Genomic DNA, 21,563 nt, shown 5'->3' with positions numbered 1-21,563 from the left:
CCCTCCCTTCCTTCCTTCCTTCCTTCTTTTTTCCTTCTTTCCTTCCTTCCTTCCTTCCTTTTTTCCTTCCTTCCTTCCTTTCTTTTTTCCTTCTTTTTTTCTTCTTTTTTCCTTCTTTCCTTCCTTCCTTCCTTCCTTCCTTCCTTCCTTCCTTCCTTCCTTCCTTCCTTCCTTCCTTCCTTTCTGTCTCTCTCTGTCTCTCTCTCTTCCTTCCTCTTTCTTTCTTTCTTTCTTTCTTTCTTTCTTTCTTTCTTTCTTTCTTTCTTTCATCTTCCTTCCTTCCTTCCTTCCTTCCTTCCTTCCTTCCTTCCTTCCTTCCTTCCTTCCTTCCTTCCTTTCCTTTCCTTTCCTTTCCTTTCCTTTCCTTTCCTTTCCTTTCCTTTCCTTTCCTTTCCTTTCCTTTCCTTTTGCTCCCGGCCGGGCAGAAGGAAGCCCATATGCTCTGCCAGCCCTCCAGCCCCCTGGCACCCTGTCCCTTGTTTTTTGGGGGGGAGATGCCCCCACCCCCTGTCCCACATGGAGGAGGCTGCTCCTGGCAGTGCCAGCAGGAACTCCGGGCGTCCACACCGTTTCCGAGGCTGGGAGAACTTGGCTGTCAGATCCCCGGGAAGCCGTGCACGGAGGTTCTGCCACCAAAGGGGATCCCGTAAGCTGGGGACACGGCAACAACCGTCATAAATATAAGTCAGCCGCCGAGTGGGCAAATTTTGATCACGTGACCCTGGGGGATGCTGCAACGGTTGTAAGTGTGAAAAATGGTCATACGTCACTTTTCCCAGTGCTGTTGTAACGTTGAACGGCCACTACATGAACTGTTGTAAGACGAGGACTACCTGTAAAAGGTCGCTACGCATATAAAGGGATGAACCGGGTGAACAGCTGGACGAGAGATCGCCAGGAAATATCAAGTAGCCTAGACTAGGAAGAATTAAAGATTATCCTGGATGAAGTGGCCGGCAGACAATTTTGGTACTGTCAATAAGAATGCTCTATGAAGGCCTCAAGAATCAGTATCTCAGGGGCTGCCCCAAAGAAGAGGGAGTCAAGCTCTTCTCCAAAGCGCCTGAAGGCAGGAGAAGAAGCAACGGATGGAAACTCACCAAGGAGAGAAGCAACTATAAAACTAAGGAGAAACTTCCTGACAGTGAGAACAATTAACCAGTGGAACTACCTGCCTCCAGAAGCTTTGAATGCTCCAACACTGGAGGTTTTTAAGAAGAGACTGGACAGCCACTTGCCTGAAATGGTCTAGGGTTTCCTGCCTGAGCTGTGGGTTGGACTAGATGACCTCCAAGGTCCCTTCCAATTCTATTATTATTACTATCATTACTATTACTACTACTAATCATCATCATCATCATCATCATCACAGTCAGCCAGATGTTCAGACTGGATTTGGCAACCTTGATTTCACCCTGTTGTGGAAAATGTTGTGGTTAGAACCATAAAACTGCCTAATTAACAACGGGATGCTGGAAAGCTGCAAATCTCTTTGCGCTCAGCTATAAACAGGTGTCAGCCTGTAATACTTCCTGGATTTTTGTTGGTTTGTTTAAGGGCCTTTTCCTTCAGGTTCACCAGCTACATTTTCCACAAGGATGGGAGGCTTCCAGATATGTCGTTTATCCGGCCATAAAAGGAAAAAATATCATCAAAATGAAGTCTCGATTCGGACGACGGCCGTGAGAATTCATTCGCCTGCGATCAGCAGTTCTTGACCAATTGAAAAGATCTCTTAGGGGTTTTTTTTTTTTTGTTTCCCGAAATATTTGCCAATAGGTTTCGAAAAATGTCCCTTACCTGGTCCTGCAGTTTCTCACGTATCCTGTTCTAGTAAGACAAGCAGCCGTTCCCAAGTGCAGACTATGGGACTGGGGTATTTTTGTATCGTCTTTGCGATTGGGGGGCGAGGGGAAATCATCAAAGAACCAAGTGAAGAAGAAGATCAAGAATCCGCTTCCATATGGCTACCTGTCTACCTTCTCCAGCACGGGAGGTTTATTTGGAGAATCTGGGAAGCGCATATACAGAGTCCTCGACTTACAACCGTTTGTTTAGCGGTCGTCCAAAGTTACAACAGCACTGAAAAAAAAGTGACTTAGGTCCGTTTGTCACGTTGTTGTTTTTTTTTTTTGTAATATATTTTATTGATTTTTTTTTAAAAAAAACCCAACATAAATCACTTAATAATTGGCGAACAGCGTGTCGTCTGGGTTACATTCGCAAAACAATCGTGAACGATTCATTTCTATAATCCGTATTCCGCGTAATAATTTTAGTTGATTTCCTCTTTCCCCCAAATATCCTCTTTTGCAAACATTGAGTTAGTAGCATTCTTATTGTTTTGATAAATAACAATTGAATGTATAATTTCCCCCCCAATGTTCCTAAAAATAATCATCGTATCGGTATAGTATTTCATTTCTATTCAGTCATTCTGGTTGCCTTATCATAGATCCTGTTACAATCCTTATTTTAGTTTATTGCTCCCACCAAATTATCTAGATATTCTTACTGTCGAAGAGTTTCTCAAAAATTAATCACATTTCCATTTACCAGTTTTCACACTTAGGTTGCTGCATCCCCATGACCACATGATCGAAATGCAGACCCTCGGCAACTGACTCCTATTTATGACGGTCGCCGTGTCCCGTGTGTGTGTGATGTGATCCCCTTTTGTGGCCTTCTGACCGGCAAAGTCAAGGGGGGAAGCCAGATTCCCTTAACAACCGTGTTCCTTACTGAACAACCGCAGCGATTCACTTAGCAACGGTTGTAAAGTGGGGAGAAATTCACTTAACAAACGTTTCGCTTAGCAGCAGAATTTTTTTTTTTTTTGCTCAGTTGTGGTCACAAGTCGAAGACCTAAGGATGCTCTTTTAACAGTAAATAGGGAATTATTCTGCAGGTCCCTCAAACTAATTTTCACGTTATGTAACTCGGATACGCTTCCAGTTCCAAGTCACCATGACGAATCTTTTTTTTAAAAAAAAACTGAAGTCCTACATGGAACAAAAACTTCAAGAAAGTGATTCCTATTTTGATTCCATGAGTCACTTTGATTTGATTCGGTTCGATTCGATGAGTCATTCTCACGGAGCAGGGTTCGTAACGCCACCGGCCAAATAGCGAGCTTTCTCCCCAAATCATTCACATTAGGATACGTTGACATATCCTCGGAGAACCGTTTGTTGAAAACGAGCAGCGGAAGTATGAATTCCTGAGCAAAGGCCAAATTCTGAACTTCTGACTCAGGCAGGAAATTATTCCCTTCGTAATGTTCCTGTTGCTATGTACACACCGATCTATTCTATCTGTTCTGTTCCATTTATGCAATACCGAATCCATTTTTTTTTTGCAAAACTCACGGTGAGGAACCCTTTTTTAAAACCTCCCTTTAAAATTCCGGGCTAAAAATTGGAGCCAATTTTTAAGGGAACGGTGGCTACTTCAAAGCCCGTGCGCCGGCAGCTTAGCAAGCCGCTGCTGATTCCCCTCGTTCCTCAACGGAGAAATATTTGTTTAGTGACCGTCCAAGGTTACAAGGGCACTGGAAAACGGCCAGTCCTTGCACTTACGACCGTTGCAACATTTCCCCCCCCCCCGGGTCACGTCAACAAAATCAGGGCGCCCCGTCTAGGTTTTTCGGAGATTCTCAGCCATCCAGGTCGCCAAAGGTCGTCCCGAAGGTGCTTTTTCCAAGAGGCAACTGGTTTTGCTTGACGACGTTTCGCTTCCCATCCAAGGAGCTGCTTCAGCCGAATCAGAATCCGATGAAGCTTCTCGGATAAGAAGCGAAACCTCTTTTTCTTTTTTCTCCAGGATACTTCCTCTAGGAACAGTAGCTGCCTCCTCAATGCTGTTATTTATTTATTTATTTATTTATTTATTTATTTATTTATTTATTTATTTATTTATTTATTTATTTATTTATTTATTTGGACTCCCGAAGGACTCAGGACGGCTAACACCAGTAAAATACAAGTAAAAATACAAATATTAAAAATTAAACTATATCTATAGCCCCAACTACAACCAATAAAACCTTAAAACCATATTAAAAAGCCCTTATCATCAGTCTAGGTCGGCCTGTTGGAAAAGAAATGTCTTAAGGTCACGACGAAAGGATTGGAGGTCCGGGGTCATCCGGAGCTCCAGGGGAAGCTGATTCCACAGGGCAGGTGCCCCCACAGAGAAGGCCCTCCCCCTGGGGGTCGCCAGCCAACATTGTCTGGCCGACGGCATCCTGAGGAGGCCCTCTCTGTGTGAGCGCACAGGGCGATGGGAAGTCGTTCCTGGCAGCAGACGGTCCTGTGTGTGTGTGTGGGGGTGGTGTGTATCTGTTAAAATTTAGCCAGGTATATTTATAAAGATTATTTGGGGCGGGGGGGGGGTTTATTGTTTTACGACTCCTCTTTCGCGTCGACGCATGGATCGCCTGAATTTTGAAACAAGGACGGACAGAGGTTCCAGATGTTGCGAAACAGGCGTGCAACTTGGCTGGCTGTTTACAGGTAGTCCTCGACGTACGACCGCAGTCGAGTCCGAAATTTAGGGGAGAAAATTTGCTTCAGTGAGTTTTGTCCCCATTTTGCATTCCCTCCTTGCCGCAGCCGTTCGGTGAATCACTGCAGTTGTTAAACGAGGGGCACAGTGGTTAAATGAGTCTGGCTTCCCCCCTTCGACTTTCCTCGTCAGAAGGTCGCCAAAGGGGGTCACGTGATCCCGGGGACGCTTGTCTAACCGTCGTAAATAGGAAACCGGTTGCCAAATGTCCAGTTTTGATCCCGTGAGCACGGGGATGCCGCAAATGGTGACAAACGGAGATAAGGGCCGTTGTAACTTTGAACGCTACTAAGTGAACTGTTTTAAGTCGAGGGTTGTATCGCCTATTGCTAAATATATACAACCATCATCTGTTTTTTGTACTGTCTGAAGGTTGGTAAATTTGCTACGGGGTGGCTTCGCAATTTCACTAGCATCAATACATACACATCTCTTTTATGTCTTGCAATTTCGTAGCTGTTTTATGCTGGAAAAATTCCTGGAACCAGACTGGCTGAGCTGAAGGCAAAATATGTCCTGTTACATGATACTCTAGTAAGGTAAGCTTCTGGTGTTATATATAAGCTGTGTTTCAGCATTATTTGAATTTTGTTGACATATCAGGGGTCTTCAAACTTGGCCCTTGGATGACATGTGGGCTTCAACTCCCAGAATTCCTCAGCCAGCGTGCCAGGCTGAGGAATTCTGGGAGGGGGTCTTCAAACTTGGCCCTTTGATGACTTGTGGACTTCAACTCCCAGAATTCCTCAGCCAGTGTGCCAGGCTGAGGAATTCTGGGAGGGGGTCTTCAAACTTGGCCCTTGGATGACTTGTGGACTTCAACTCCCAGAATTCCTCAGCCAGCGTGCCAGGCTGAGGAATTCTGGGAGGGGGTCTTCAAACTTGGCCCTTTGATGACTTGTGGACTTCAACTCCCAGAATTCCTCAGCCAGCGTGCCAGGCTGAGGAATTCTGGGAGGGGGTCTTCAAACTTGGCCCTTTGATGACTTGTGGACTTCAACTCCCAGAATTCCTCAGCCAGCGTGCCAGGCTGAGGAATTCTGGGAGGGGGTCTTCAAACTTGGCCCTTTGATGACTTGTGGACTTCAACTCCCAGAATTCCTCAGCCAGTGTGCCTGGCTGAGGAATTCTGGGAGTTGAAGTCCACAAGTCATCAAAGGACCAAGTTTAAAGACCCCTTGACCTATATAGTGTTGTGTAACTTGGTTATTCTGCTTTGCAAATTGTCACCTAAGGCTTGGAATGTGGGTTGATCCAGATAACTACAGCTTTATTAAAAAAAAATTCTTAGCTAATCAATTCGTAGTTTACTGTAGTACAGAACCACCTTTATTACAGCACAAGCTTAGAGAGCGGGGTTCAAAGTCAGTCATTCTATATCTGTGTAAAAATACACGTTAAACGAAAGATAGCTTTAAAATATATTGAGAATACGTTCGCTTTCCCCCATGAAAGGACGATAACGAAGGGGACAGGACAGCAAATGCAAATAGCTTACAATGGGAAATAGTGGAAGAAGCCTTTACCTGTCTGACTGAACGAAGAGTTTTTAATGTGTTTTTCTAACGCTGCAAAAATTTAAGCACTTCCCGGCTTTAAAATGACGAGTCAGAGGAAACAGCTTGTTTTTTTTCCATCGAGACTACAGCTGTTAAATGAACCGCCACTGTTGTTAAGTTGGCAACATGGTTGTTAAGCGGATCGGGCCTGCTCCGTTTTCTTTGCTTGTCAGAAAGTTCACCCGAGGGGGTCATGTGACCCCGGGACAGTGCAACCGTCATAAATATGAACCAGTTGACAGGTGTCTGATGTCCTGGTTCCGACAGATGAAACTCTTCAAAATAACTTTGAGGCATCGTTTACCTTAAAGGATCTTTTATTCGAGTAGCAGAACGTCGGCACTGCATAATCGAAGCCCCAAAATGAATTCCCCTCCCCTGGGCACCTAGTATCAAAGCAGAATTCCCTCCTCCAATTAACGGTCATAAATCATGTTCCCCAATTAGCTTGAAGCGCGGGCTTCCTCTCCATTTCTCCATCCCGCCAATTCTTTATCAGCTCTGGGCTCAGTAACCTTGATTCTCAGGCTACATTTAGTGTTGTTATGTCTAGCTGGGCTCTCATTCACATGCCCTCCCCCTCCCAGGATCATCTAACTCTTAAAAACGAAATTGGAAAAAGATGGCTACAATTCCATCCGTTGTCAATGCGAAAACATCCGATGTTGGCCACGTTGACATCTGAATTTTAATCACATGACCATGGGGATGCTGCAACGGTCACAAGTGTGAAAAATGGTTGTAAGTCCCTTTTTTCTAGTGCCGTTGTAACTTCGAACGGTGACTAAATGGACCGTTGTGAGGACTACCTGTGTTGAAAAAGGAAGGAGACAGAACTTCGCCTTGATGATGCCATGGGATGCGTCCCCGATACAAAGAGCAACTTGTTGCCAAGCATCACCATTTCAAAGCCACACGAGGTTGGAATAGGGCTGTGTTTCTATTCTCAAATCTCTCTGCCAGCCGAAAGGGATCCTATAAATGGGATAGAATAATAGACCAATAGAATAGGAGCTGGACGGGACCTTGGAGGTCTTCTAATCCAGCCCTCCGCTCAAGCAGGACAAGAAGCAATGGATGGAAACTAATCAAGGAGAGAAGCAACCTGGAACTAAGGAGAAACTTCCTAACAGCGAGGACAATTAACCAGTGAAACAACCTGCTTCCAGAAGCTGTGAATGCTCCAACATGGGAAGTTTTTAAGAAGAGGCTGGAAAGCCATTTGTCTGAAATGGTGTAGGGCTTCCAGCCTGAGCAGGGGGTTGGACTAGATGACCTCCAAGGTCCCTTCCAATTCTCTTCTCTTCCTCTTCCTTAAGAGTTTCTCTTCAGTCAAGGCTTCTGCGAAGGTTGGCGATAGGTTTAAGGTAAAGGTAAAGGTTCCCCCGCACATGCGTGCTAGTCGTTTCTGACTCTAGGGGCCGGTGCTCATCTCCGTTTCAAAGCCGAAGAGCCAGCGCTTGTCCGAGGACGTCTCCGTGGTCATGTGGCCGGCATGACTAGACGCCAAAGGCGCACGGAACGCTGTTACCTTCCCACCTTAGTGGTCCCTATTTTTCCACTTGCATTTTTACGTGCTTTCGAACTGCTAGGTTGGCAGGAGCTGGGACGAGTAACAGGCGCTCACTCTGTTACACGGCACTCGGGATTCGACCCGCCAAATTGCCGACCTTCTGATCGACAGGCTCAGCGTCCTAACCCACTGAGCCACCGCGTCCCTTTGTTGTTGTATAACAATATTAAGTGACCGTTCTCGGTTACGGCGAATTCTTCAGTCGAGTGTTATCGGGTGGATAAAAAAAAAAAGGACCACTCTGGTTTTATTCCAGTTTGCAGGAATCGGAGATTCAGCTGCTGCAGGACGCCAAGCGTTTCATGGTCAGGCTCGAAGACCAGCAGCAGGAACTCGAGAAAGCCGAGCAGTTTCCAGAAGGTGCCACCTCGGAGGTGTCCAAACTGAGGCAGCAATACCTGAGATACTTCAACGAATACAACGCCATCCAGGAGAGAGAGTTCGAAATTCAGTACAGGCTGAACAGGTAGGAGTCAGAGGTGGCCGGTGTGACAAACCTGCCCAGGGAGGCCCTTGCAGGCCGCCTATAAATAGAAGGAAGAGGGGGCAATAAAGGTAGTCCTCAACTTACGATCACAGCTGAGCCCAAAATTTCTGTTGCTAAGTGAGACAGTTGTTACGTGAGTTTTAAGAATAGAATAGAATAGAATAGAATAGAATAGAATAGAATAGAATAGAATAGAATAGAATAGAATAGAATAGAATAGAATAGAATAGAATAGAATAGAATAGAATAGAATAGAATAGAATAGAATAGGATGGGATGGGATGGGATGGGATGGGATGGGATGGGATGGGATGGGATGGGATGGGATGGGCCGGAACAGAACGGAACGGAACAGATCAGAATAGAATAGAGTATAGGAATGAGAATAGAATAGAATAGAATAGAATAGAATAGAATAGAATAGAATAGAATAGAATAGAATAGAATAGAATAGAATAGAATAGAATAGAATAGAATAGAATAGAATAGAATGGAATGGAATGGAATGGAATGGAATGGAATAGAGTGGAGTGGAGTGGAGTGGAGTGGAGTGGAGTGGAGTGGAGTGGAGTAGAGTAGAGTAGAGTAGAGTAGAGTAGAGTAGAGTAGAATAGAATAGAATAGAATGGGATGGGATGGGATGGGATGGGATGGGATGGGATGGGATGGGATGGGATGGGATGGGATGGGATGGGCCGGAACAGAACGGAACGGAACAGATCAGAATAGAATAGAGTATAGGAATGAGAATAGAATAGAATAGAATAGAATAGAATAGAATAGAATAGAATAGAATAGAATAGAATGGAATGGAATGGAATGGAATGGAATGGAGTGGAGTGGAGTGGAGTGGAGTGGAGTGGAGTGGAGTGGAGTGGAGTGGAGTGGAGTGGAGTGGAGTAGAGTAGAGTAGAATAGAATAGAATAGAATAGAATAGAATAGAATAGAATAGAATAGAATAGAATAGAATAGAATAGAATAGAATAGAATAGAATAGAATAGAAACTGGAGAATTGGGAATCTCCATGGATAATCTTTATCCGATGTAGTCATGGCTGTTGTGTATAAAAAAAAATGAAAAACTAAGTTCATAATGTTTGTTTTATTTCAACAGACCCTTAATGGGCCTTTTCTAAATTGCACATCATTGAAAATATTAAAGGGTGCGCGCTTTCAGTTGATCCACATTATTTGACATCATAGGCTGATTTTTTTTTCCTTTAACATTATTTATCCTGTCTAGTTTACTAGAAGACAAGAAATTAATTGAAAAGGAGTATCGCAAAATTCCCAAATCTTCCGTAAGTAAGCCTTCTCACATTACCTAATACGCTAATTCAATCTGCCGAAAATAAAATCTGCAGGTTTTGCTGCGAATCATGAAGTCAGACAACAGGTCAATTAAAGGTTACAATCACACATTTGTTTAGCTGAGGATAAGTCCCTTTTCACACAGTTGTATATAGACGTGCCCAGAATTGTTCTTATAAATCTATGAAACTTAATAATAATAATAATAATCAGAATAGAACTGGAAGGGACCTTGGAGGTCTTCTAGTCCAGCCCCCTGCTCAGGCGGGAGTCCCTAGATCCGTGTTGGCGAACCTATGGCACCCGTGCCACAGGTGGCACGCAGAGCCCTCTCTGTGGGCACACGTGCCATCGCCCCAGTCCTAGGCCTTCAGCCGGGTTTTATAAAACCTTTTCGTTTTAGGCCTTCGCTGCCGTGTGCAAAAAAAAAAAGGTTCAATCAATCAATCAATTTCAACTTCTCGCGGGGGAAAAAAAAGATCTCGCAAAGTTGGAATTGATTGAACTTTTTAGTCTCACCCAGTCTGCCGTTACCGCCGCAGCCACGCCCACCCCATGGGGCCACGCCCACCCAATGGGCCAGACCCAGCCCATGGGCCACGCCCACTCGGCACCCGACGATACGTAAGTGGGTTTGGGGGTTGCGGTTTGGGCCCTCGGTCTCCAAACTGCCCCTAGACCCTTTCAGACCAGTGGCTGTCCAGGGCTTTTCTTAAAAACCTTGGAGGGGGGTGAAGGGCAAATTCTGCACACCAGCCTCAACTGCGGGGCTGCTGCCCCTCCCTGGCTGTGCATCAAACCGAGTTTAGAAAAAAAGTTCATCCTAGGTTAATTTTTTGGGGGCAATGAGGTTGGTCTTGGGCGCTTGACCTGGACTATAGCCACCAGAGGCCCTGAGTAGTCATGCGGCTGATTTTTGTACTTTCCATCAATGCAATCCTCACTGGCTGAAAGTGCCAGAGCCGACCTATTAGTCTCTTGGCTTTCGTTTTTAACTAACTGGATAGATGGTTCCTTCTTTCCACTCTGAGGATTACAGAGGTGAGGTGGTAGAAGAGGTGGGGAAAAGATAGTTGCGAGGAGGAGGAGGAGGAGGAGGAGGAGGAGGAGGAGGAGGAAGGATAATAGTAATAATGATAATAATGAGGAAGAAGAAGAATTAGAATTAGAAGAAGAATGAGAAGAAGAAGAAGAAGTAGAAGAAGAAGAAGTAGGAGAATTAGAATTAGAAGAAGGAGAAGAAGAAGGAGAAGAAGGAGAAGAAGAAGTAGAAGAAGGAGAAGAAGAATTAGAAGAAGAAGAAGTAGGAGAATTAGAATTAGAAGAAGAAGGAGAAGAAGAATTAGAATTAGAAGAAGGAGAAGAAGAAGAAGAAGAAGAAGAAGAAGAAGAAGAAGAAGAAGAAGAAGAAGAAGAAGAAGAAGAAGGAGGAGGAGGAGGAGGAGGAGGAGGAGGAGGAGGAGGAGGAGGAGGAGGAGGAGGAGGAGGAGGAGGAGGAGAAGGAGAATTAGAATTAGAAGAAGGAGAAGAAGAAGAATTAGAATTAGAAGAAGGAGAAGAAGAAGTAGAAGAAGAATTAGAAGAAGAAGAAGTAGGAGAATTAGAATTAGAAGAAGAAGGAGAAGAAGAAGAATTAGAATTAGGAGAAGGAGAAGAAGAAGAAGAAGAAGAAGAAGAAGAAGAAGAAGAAGAAGAAGAAGAAGAAGAAGAAGAAGAAGAAGAAGAAGAAGGAGAATTAGAATTAGAAGAAGAAGGAGAAGAAGAAGAATAAGAATTAGAATTAGAAGAAGGAGAAGAATAAGAATAAGAATTAGAATTAGAAGAAGGAGAAGAAGTAGAAGAAGAAGAAGTAGGAGAATTAGAATTAGAAGAAGAAAGAGAAGAAGAAGAATTAGAATTAGAAGAAGGAGAAGAAGAAGAAGAAGAAGAAGAAGAAGAAGAAGAAGAAGAAGAAGAAGAAGAAGAAGGAGAATTAGAAGAAGAAGAAGAAGAAGAAGAAGAAGAAGAAGAAGAAGAAGAAGAAGAAGAAGAAGAAGAAGAAGGAGAATTAGAATTAGAAGAAGAAGGAGAAGAAGAAGAAGAAGAATTAGAATAATAATAATAATTAGAATTAGAAGAAGGAGGAGGAGAATAATAATAATATAAGAAGAAGAAGGAGAAGGAGAATTGGAAGAAGAAGAAGGAGGAGGAGAATTGGAAGAAGGAGGAGGAGGAGGAGGAGGAGGAGGAGGTCTTGGGCTACCAATAAAGGAGAATATTTGTAGCTCAGGGTTGAAATGAGGAGTCCTTGGTGCTTTCTGAACTTGATTGTTTTCTTGCAAACATTTCATTACCCAAACTAGGTAGCTAGTCCTGAGGATGCTACCTCCCACTGACAATGTTACCTAGTTTGGGTAATGAAACATTTGTAAGAGAACAACCAAGGAAGGGCCCTTTAAGGTCTCATGTTAACCAGATGGACACACCCACACACCCACACCCACCCACACACACACACACACACACACACACACACACACACACACACAATCCTCCATGGTTGAAATAGTGGGAATGCTTCTCTCCTGACATTACTATTTCGGAGGAGAGACTGCCTGAGGACCGAAAAACAAATTGCAAGAATCGGCAGCACGCAAACGAATCAGGCTGAAAGCTCAGCTGGTGTGTCTCCCCCCCCAAAAATGGCTTCTTTGGAACCCTAGACAAGATGAGCCTGCAGTCAGAACAACAGGTAATCTTTTCAGTGGATATCGTGAGTCTGTCAAGCTACGAAATATTTAATTTAATTTAATTTAATAATATTTATATACCGCCCTTCTCCCTGAGGACTCAGGGCGGTTCACAGGGCAGAATAAAATACTACATACAAACGTTAAAACAAGATTAAATAATTGCCCATATTAAAACAGTTGGAATAAAATTCTAAAACAACAATTTAAAATTAAAACAAAAATTAAAAAAACCCCACCAATCCCCATCAGGCTAGGCCGGCTTGTACAAACAGAAACGTCTTGAGGTCGCGGCGAAAGGAGCGAAGATCGGGCGCCATCCGGAGCTCTACCGGTAGCTGGTTCCACAGCTCCGGAGCGCCCACAGAGAAGGATCTCCCCCTGGGGGCCACCAATCGACATTCCCTGATCGGTGGCACCCTGAGGAGGCCCTCTCTGTGGGAACGCACAGGGCGCAGGGAGCTTGATGCCGGCAGCAGATGTTCCCTAAGGTACTCCGGCCCCATGCCATGAAGGGCTTTAAACACTGTTACCAGTACCTTGAATCTCACCCGGAAGACAACTGGCAACCAATGCAGCTCACGGAGCAGCGGTGTAACGTGGGAGTATCGGGAGACTCCCAACACAACTCTCGCGGCTGCATTCTGTACCAGTTGGAGCTTCCGGGTGGTCCTCAAGGGCAGCCCCATGTAGAGAGCGTTGCAGTAGTCCAGACGAGAGGACACGAGCGCATGAGTGACCGTGCACAAATCATCCCGGCTAAGATAGGGCCGCAACTGGCACACCAGGCGAACCTGGGCGAAGGCCCCCCTAGTCACAGCTCCTATATGGTCTTCCAAAGTGAGCCGTGAATCTAGGAGGACTCCCAAGTTGCGAGCCCTATCTACGGGGGGTAATAATTCACCCCCCATAGCCAGAGGTGGAACATCCGAATAAACCCGGGATGAAGGTATGCACAGCCACTCAGTCTTGTCGGGGTTGAGTTGGAGTCTGTTCCTCCCCATCCAGACCCGAACCGCCTCCAGGCACCGGGACATCACGTTGAGGGCATCACTGGGGTGGTTTGGGGTCGAAAGGAAAAGTTGGGTATCATCAGCGTACTGATGATACCCAACTCCAAAGCCACGAATGATCTCACCCAGCGGTTTCATGTAGATGTTGAACAGGAGAGGCGAGAGGACCGACCCCTGAGGAACTCCACAAATGAGAGACCTCGCGGTCGACCTCTGCCCTCCTGCCAACACCGACTGCGAACGTCCCCGGAGATAGGAGGAGAACCACTGTAAAACTGTGCCTCCCACTCCCAATCCCCTGAGACGCCGCAGCAAGATACCATGGTCGATGGTATCGAAAGCCGCCGAGAGGTCTAATAGGACTAGAACAGAGGAATATCCCCTGTCCCGAGCCCTCCAGAGATCATTCACCAGCGCGACCAATGCCGTCTCCGTGCTGTGCCCGGGCCTGAAACCCGATTGGTACGGGTCTAGATAATCCGCTTCATCCAGGACCAGAGGGAGCTGATGCGCCACCACACTCTCAACAACCTTCGCAAGGAAGCGAAGGTTGGAGACAGGACGAAAGTTGTTTAATACAGCTGGGTCCAAGGCAGGCTTCTTGAGGAGAGGCCTTACCACCGCCTCTTTCAAGACGGCGGGGAAGCTACCCTCATTCAAAGAAGCCGATATAACTGCCTGGAACCAGCTGCGTGTCCTCTCCCGGGCTGCATAAACCAGCCAGGAAGGGCACGGGTCCAATAAACACGTGGTGGTGCTCAGTCTCCCCATGATCCTGTCCACTTCCTCCGGAGTCACAGAATCAAACTCCTCCCAGGTGATATCGACAAGATCGCCAGTGTCCTGATCGTCAGACTCTGCCCAGTCAGAGTCCAGACCGGTCCGAATCCGAGCGATTTTGTCCGACAGATGTTGGTTAAACTCCTCAGCACGACCCTGCAAGGGATCCTCTCTCACCTCCTGATTTAGGAGGGAGCGAGTCACCCTAAACAGGGCGGCTGGGCGATTATCTGCGGACGCGATAAGGGTGGCGAAGTGGTTAGACCTCGCCTCCCTTATCGCAGCGAGATAAGACCTAATGTAGGTTCTTAGTCGCAATCGGTCGGATTCGGATCGGCTGGACCTCCAACCGCTCTCTAGGCCCCGTCTCCGACGCTTCATCTCCCGAAGCTCCGCAGAGAACCATGGAGCTCGACGGGATCTGCACCGGGTCAGGGGCCGCAGGGGTACAACTCGGTCAAGAGCCTCAGTGGCCGTCCTTTCCCAGGCTTCCACTAAGGCATCTGCCGAGCTGTGAGCAAGGGAGGCAGGTGGGGACCCCAGCGCTGCCTGGAACCTCTGGGGATCCATTAAGCGTCTGGGGCGGTACCATTTAATTGGTTCCAAACACCCACGGCGGAGGGTGGCAAAACGGAAGACCAGCCGCAGGAGATGATGATCGGTCCATGACAGGGGCATAATAATTGGAGAGCCCCCACCAAGATCATCTAACCACCGTCCAGATAAGAAAACTAGGTCAAGGGTGTGGCCTCCCTCATGAGTCGGTCCCGAAATTACTTGCGTCAGGTCCATGGCCGTCATGGAAGCCATGAACTCCCGAGCCAACTCAGATGAACCTCCCAGCGATGGTAGATTGAAGTCCCCCAAAACTATAAGTTTCGGGAACTCAACCACCAGCCCAGAGAGGACATCGAGCAGCTCAGGCAGGGCTGCTGCTGCGTGACTAGGCGAAAGGTACACCAGCAGCAGGCCCAACTGCGCACCAGGGCCGCATCTCAGAAAGAGAGACTCACACCCGACTATCTGAGGAACAGTGGCCTCCCGCGGACACAAGGTCTCCCTCATAACAACAGCCACACCCCCACCCCTACCCTGAGCCCGAGGCCGGTGCAGCACCCGGAAACCTGGTGGGCAAAGGTCAACCAGAGGAATCCCGCCCTCTGGGCCCAACCAAGTCTCCGTGATGCAAGCCAGGTCCGCCTGCTCACCCTCAACCAGATCACGAACGAGAGGAGCCTTATTAGAGACAGACCTGGCGTTCAAATACACCAGCCGGAGCTCAGGGGGCTGCACACCCTCACTCCCGGGCCCTTGGGGTAGAGCCAGAGGGTCGGAGTGCCCCACCGCTTGTAAGCAGCGGAGAGGCCTTCCCTGAGATCGATACGGCCCTCTGCTCCTACATCTGCTGCCATTCCCTGATGTCGTGGGAATAGGTAGCCCCACGACCAGCCCTGGAGCCCCTTTAGGACTCCCGTAGTGCTTCTAGCTTGCCTACAGTTGTGGTGTGTGTGTGTGTGTGAGAGAGAGAGAGAGAGTGAGAGAGTTTGGGATCCACAGGTTCTCCCTGTCCGCCTGGGCGCCGAAGCCGCTGAGGAGATGTTTTGGCAGAACCGAAGTTTCTTCTCGTAACAATTGCTGGAAGCTTGATCGGACAACATGACCTGAACTGTCACGTTTTGCTCTTTTAATTATCCGTTTCCCGCCATATTTCCAGAGCTAGCTTCCCTTCTATCTTACCGGTTTGCTTAGCCTGATAAAGTTTACATGGCAGTTTGCAACGCGGGCCGGTGTTTTGCTTCGTTCGGCTTCTCAGCCGGAATAGGACACTCATTCAGTTTCAATTTTTGTTTTTTGTTTTTTTTTAAAAAAAGGACGCGGACAAGAAAATCAAAGCCTTGAGGGACGGCTGCGAAGATCTGCGCAAAGAAACAACCCAGAGGAGGCAGGAAATTAAAACCCTGAAGGACGATCTGTTTACAAGGCACAAACGTCTGACGAAGGAGCACAAGGAGCTGGAGGAGCTGTTTCGAAAGCAAGAAGAACTGAAGGTAATGGAGGATGTCCTGTAGGCGTCCACGTATAGCGCTATGTTTTGGTGTCCACTTCCAAGCTGTAGAGGAGAAGACTCAAACGCATCACGTCGCGGAAGGTTCTCAGTCCTTCAGGAAAAGTTGCCTGGAAGTTGACTCAAGGCAGCTGGTTTTTTTTGTTTTTTCTCGTTGCTTCGAAATGTTTCCCTTGCTTCTCCGAGTAGCTTCTTCGGTCCGAGCAAATTCCCAGGGAGATGTAAGTCGCCAGGAAGATCGAGACCACTTCCCAGGTTCACCACGGAGGCCACGTTTAATGACCCACCAAGGGTAGAGGATTCGTTTGAGCTGTGGTGCTGGAGAAGGCTCCTGTGCGTCCCTTGGACCACAAAGGTGACCGTCGAGCAAGCGCTGGGCTGCATAGCGCCAGACAGGTCATCGTTAGGGAAAATCACGAAACCGCATCTTACTTTGGCTATGCCGGGCAGAGAAATTAGCTGGAGAAAGCGAGAGCCGTGGTGGCGCAGCGGTTAGAAGGAAGTATTGCAGGCTAACTCTGCCGACTGTCAGCAGTTCGATCCTGACGGGCTCAAGGTTGACTCAGCCTTCCCTCCTTCCGAGGTCGGTAAAATGAGGACCCGGATTGTTGGGGGCAAAGAGGCTGACTCTGTAAACCGCTTAGAGAGGGCTGTGAAGCACAACGAAGTGGTATATAAGTCTAAGGGCTATCACTATTCTTTCTTCCTTCCCTCCTTCCCTTCCTTCTTTCTCTCCCTCCCTTTTCTCCTTCCTTCCTTCCTCCCTTTCCCCCTCTTTCCTTTCCACCCATCCTCCTCCATTTCTTTCTTTCTTTCTTTCTTTCTTTCTTTCTTTCTTTCTTTCTTTCTTTCTTTCTTTCTTTCTTCTTCCTTCCTTCCTTCCTTCCTTCCTTCCTTCCTTCCTTCCTTCCTTCCTTCCCTTCCTTTCGTTCTCTTTCTTTTTCTCTTTTCTGCAGTGGTGGTGCAGTGGTTAGAATGCAGCATTGCAGGCTAAGTCTGCCAACTGCCAGCAAGTTCGATCCTCACCGGCTCCAGGTTGACTCAGCCTTCCATCCTTCCGAGCTCGGTAAAACGAGGACCCAGATTGTTGGGGGGGGCAACGTGCTGACTCTGTAAACTGCTTAGAGAGGGCTGTAAAGCACTGAGAAGCGGCCTATAAGGCTAAGTGCTGTTGCTATTGGAAGAGTTAGCGGTAAAAGCAAACCAGCGTGCCAGAGAACACGGTGGCTGTGTTCCGACACCAGCCAAACCATAGAAAAACTCAAAGAAGTAGTGGAGGATCAGAAGGTATGGAGAGACCGGGCCCATAGAATCACCAAGAGTCAGGCTGGACTGAATGGATATCATCATCATCATCGTGATCAGGGTAAAGGATTTAGGAGTTGGAACATTTACATCCCAACTGACTCTCTGCCTGCTCACCTTACGAGCCTACTCAGATTAGGTAAGAGGTGAAACCTTCCTGCAGGACATACAGTAGATGCCCCCCCCCACCCCCACCCCAAGCAACTTGCTCAGACTGAAAACGCTACTTGGGATAAGCAGCGAAACGTTTCGAACCAAAAAAGAAGAAAGAAGACCAATTAGAATTAGAATAGAATAGAGCTGGAATAGAATAGAATAGAATAGAATAGAATAGAATAGAATAGAATAGAATAGAATAGAATAGAATAGAATAGAATAGAATAGAATAGAATAGAATAGAATAGAATAGAATAGGAGTAGAGTAAATGAAACGGAATAGAGAATAGAATAGAACAGAACAGAACAGAATAGAATAGAATTACAGAATGGAATGGAATAGAATAGAATAGAATAGAATAGAATAGAATAGAATAGAATAGAATAGAATAGAATAGAATAGAATAGAATAGAATAGAATAGAATAGAATAATAGAATAGAATAGAATAGAATAGAATAGAATAGAATAGAATAGAATAGAATAGGAGTAGAGTAAATGAAATGGAATAGAGAATAGAATAGAATAGAACAGAACAGAACAGAATAGAATAGAATTACAGAATGGAATAGAATAGAATAGAATAGAATAGAATAGAATAGAATAGAATAGAATAGAATAGAATAGAATAGAATAATGAAGAATAGAATAGAACAGAACAGAATAGAATATAATAATGAAGAATAGAATAGAATAGAATAGAATAGAATAGAATAGAATAGAATAGAATAGAATAGAATAGAATAGAATAGAATAGAATAGAATAGAATAGAATAGAGCTGGAAGGGACCTTGGAGGTCTTCTAGTCCAGCCCCCTGCTCAAGCCAGAGAACCTACACCATCTCAGACAAGTGACTGTCCAGTCTCTTCTTAAAAACCTTCGGTGACGGAGCGCCCACGATTTCCAATTGCCACGATTCAGCTTCCAGCTTCAAACATATTTCCAAGAAGAAATATATATATATATATTCATTTATTTTCAGGACATTTGTCTAACTTTACTCTCTAATCCAGCTTGAAGTTAATTCGTTCTGAAACATTCTTAAATGCTTAGATTCACGCAGGCTAATGTTTCTGTTTACTTCATCACCAGGATGAACTCGTCCGTCTCCAAGCCATTCCTATTCAGCTCGGAAAAGATATGGAAAAAATAAGCCGCAGAATACAGTATGTTCTTACTGCCCTTTATTATTATCCTTGGTTGCACCATCAGCCAGATGCGTAGAGTGGATTTGACATGATTCTATTCTATTCTATTCTATTCTATTCTATTCTATTCTATTCTATTCTATTCTATTCTATTCTATTCTATTCTATTCTATTCTATTCTATTCTATTCTACTCTACTCTACTCTACTCTACTCTACTCTACTCTCTCCAAGGTCGCATTCTATTCTATTCTATTCTATTCTATTCTATTCTATTCTATTCTATTCTATTCTATTCTATTCTATTCTATTCTATTCTATTCTATTCTATTCTATTCTATTCTATTCTATTCTATTCTATTCTATTCTACTCTACTCTACTCTACTCTACTCTACTCTACTCTACTCTCTCCAAGGTCGCATTCTATTCTATTCTATTCTATTCTATTCTATTCTATTCTATTCTATTCTATTCTATTCTATTCTATTCTATTCTACTCTACTCTACTCTACTCTACTCTACTCTACTCTACTCTACTCTACGCTACTCTACTCTCTCCAAGGTCGCATTCTATTCTATTCTATTCTATTCTATTCTATTCTATTCTATTCTATTCTATTCTATTCTATTCTATTCGATTCGACTCGACTCGACTCGACTCGACTCGACTCGACTCTACTCTACTCTAGAGTTTAATAATTCCTTAACTCATGTCAGCATCTGCCACTGCTTACAGAGACACAGAGAAAAGAAAAATCTCGCTTCAGGACGAAGCGCAAGAACTTGTGGAGATGGCCAAAAAAATGGAGGCCAAGAGTGTGGAGGCGATGGAGGAGAAAGAAGCCGCGATCAAAGAGGTCGACGGGAAGAAAGCGCTCCTGGAGATCAAGGAGCGAGAATTCAACACTCAGACGAAAGTGCACGAGATGAACAAAGAGAACGAAGGCTCCGCCATTTCAGAGAGGTGAGACTGATAAGTTGTGGGCCACTGTGTGTTACTTCCATTCCTGAACATTTTTATTTATTTTTTTGCCAATGAAGGTAAATAGACACGTCCCAGGATGGTGTTGCGGGATCCAAACCGACTCAGTCATAGGGACCAAAGGTTTATTCTCGCAATCTTTTGGGCTCATGTGGACCCTAACCACAGGGAACCTCTCGCTCGCTCGCTCGTTCGCTCCAGAATGTGTGCACTGGGCTATTCTACATGTTGTGTTCATATGGTGCCTGGCAATGTGTGGCTTTTGGTTATTAATTAGGGTGTTGATGGCAGGCTATTAAGATAATTGATGTTTTCTAATGCCATGGTGCCCTCGAGCCCTAAGTGTTCTGTTCCAGCCTACGACCGGCCCTGTTTGAATGTCAGGGACAACCCCTTTTTATAGTCAACAGGCTGGAAAAAAACCCAACCAAATTCATTTACAAAGAGTTCAAACAAAAGTTAAACGAAAAGTTCAAACAAGATTTAAACCAAAAAGGTTAAGCAAGAGTTAAACGAGAATAAGAGACCAGGACTCTAGCAGAAGATCTTCAAACGGTTGCAATCAGCAACCAGCACCTCCCACACCTTCCCCTTTTATCAGCAGTCCCAAGGCGTGGCTTCTCATTGCCTTCTCCCGAGTTGCCTCATTGCTTTCCTCTGTTCTGTTCTGCTAGATTGCCTCCTGCTCTTAGCGTCCCTGAACAGAGCCAGCTGTGGATTGTCTTCTTCCAGTCCCTCCTGCTCACACGGCTGAGTCTGAGGAGGAACAAGATGGGAGGGGCCAGGCTGAGAGTTCTGCAGTGCATCAGACCCTTCCTCTGACACCAAAGGCTCTCCAAACCCCTCCTCCTCCTCCTCTTCAGAATCATCCGACTCAGCTGCCGGAACCACAGGCTGACGCTGAGTCACAACACTAAGTAGCTGGTCGACTGGTGGTAAATCTGCACTCCTGTGGACTGACAAGGGGCGCCTTCCCCATTGTTCAATCATTTCTCTGGCTATTTTTGTCTCTGCTCAGCCAACAGTCATAATAGCTGTGAAACTGAATGCATGCCTTTACTTTATTTCTTACCATGGTTTCTAAAGCCTTCAAGGTAGCTTTACACGGTCACCTTAAGGTGCCACTCTTTCTAGAGTCTCAACATCTTTTTTACATTGTGGTGACCAAAACTGGATGCCGTATTCCAAGTGTGGATGGACAGGAAAGCTCTGAAATCCCGATACAACGAAATCCCTGAACCAATCACGTTATTAAAAACAACACAATTACCGTTAAAAAGCCTTATCCGCAAGCATCGCTGGTCTGAATCTCGAGAGCTTAATATGGTGATGGCGGTGGTGGGGGTGTCGCTAGTTTTTGTCCTAACCGAAAACTTCTTTTCTCCACCCGGTGTAGGGGCATGTTAGAAATGAGTTTTCGCAACGTGTCCAACTTGAAACAGAAATTGCACGATACGCTGAGCCGGATGCAAAGAGAAAAAGAGAAGGACTTCAGGACTTTTAAAAAGATGGAGATGCAGCTGAAAATAGCCCAGGAAAGCTTGCTACAAGTTCAGGCCCATCACGAAAGAATGCTTCTAGAGGTGCGTACGAGTCGGTTCGAAGAGTTGAGCGTTGAGTTTTATGACTTTTCCTGCTCTTGGCACCGAATGCTGTTAAAGGTGTGTGTCGTGGTTCCGACAGACGGAACTCTTCAAAGAACCTCCAGGCCTGGTTTAGATTTTGGATTTAGATTTTATTAGATTTATATACCGCCCTTTCCCGAAGGACTCAGGGCGGTTTACAGGGCATTTTAAAATCATTCCAATACAAAATACAAAGTTAAAAGACAAATAAAAGATTAAATTATCCCTGAAAATAAAACCCCAGTTAAAATTCTCAGCCTGGG

The 21,563-nt window shown here is 45.6% G+C and overlaps 2 protein-coding genes across 2 annotated transcripts in view; both read left to right on the top strand.

The window, feature by feature from the left end:
* Positions 1-15,542, top strand: part of SLC26A5 (solute carrier family 26 member 5) — a 306,769-nt gene extending 291,227 nt beyond the window's left edge. Inside the window, exon 20 of the transcript XR_014492870.1 lies at positions 15,517-15,542. The gene's annotated coding sequence lies outside the window, so the exon portion shown is untranslated. The remainder of the gene's footprint in view (positions 1-15,516) is intronic.
* CCDC146 (coiled-coil domain containing 146) overlaps positions 1-21,563 on the top strand; it is a 98,603-nt gene that overhangs the window by 54,676 nt on the left and 22,364 nt on the right. Inside the window, exons 3-9 of the mRNA XM_083365832.1 lie at positions 5,023-5,105; positions 7,955-8,164; positions 9,430-9,487; positions 15,891-16,067; positions 18,638-18,711; positions 19,430-19,657; positions 21,072-21,258. Of these exons, the coding sequence (XP_083221958.1) occupies positions 5,023-5,105; positions 7,955-8,164; positions 9,430-9,487; positions 15,891-16,067; positions 18,638-18,711; positions 19,430-19,657; positions 21,072-21,258 (1,017 nt within the window). The remainder of the gene's footprint in view (positions 1-5,022; positions 5,106-7,954; positions 8,165-9,429; positions 9,488-15,890; positions 16,068-18,637; positions 18,712-19,429; positions 19,658-21,071; positions 21,259-21,563) is intronic.

This window comes from Vipera ursinii (genome assembly GCF_947247035.1).
Source record: "Vipera ursinii genome assembly, chromosome: 6".
Lineage (NCBI taxonomy): Eukaryota > Metazoa > Chordata > Lepidosauria > Squamata > Viperidae > Vipera > Vipera ursinii.
This window is presented reverse-complemented; position numbering and strand designations above follow the sequence as displayed.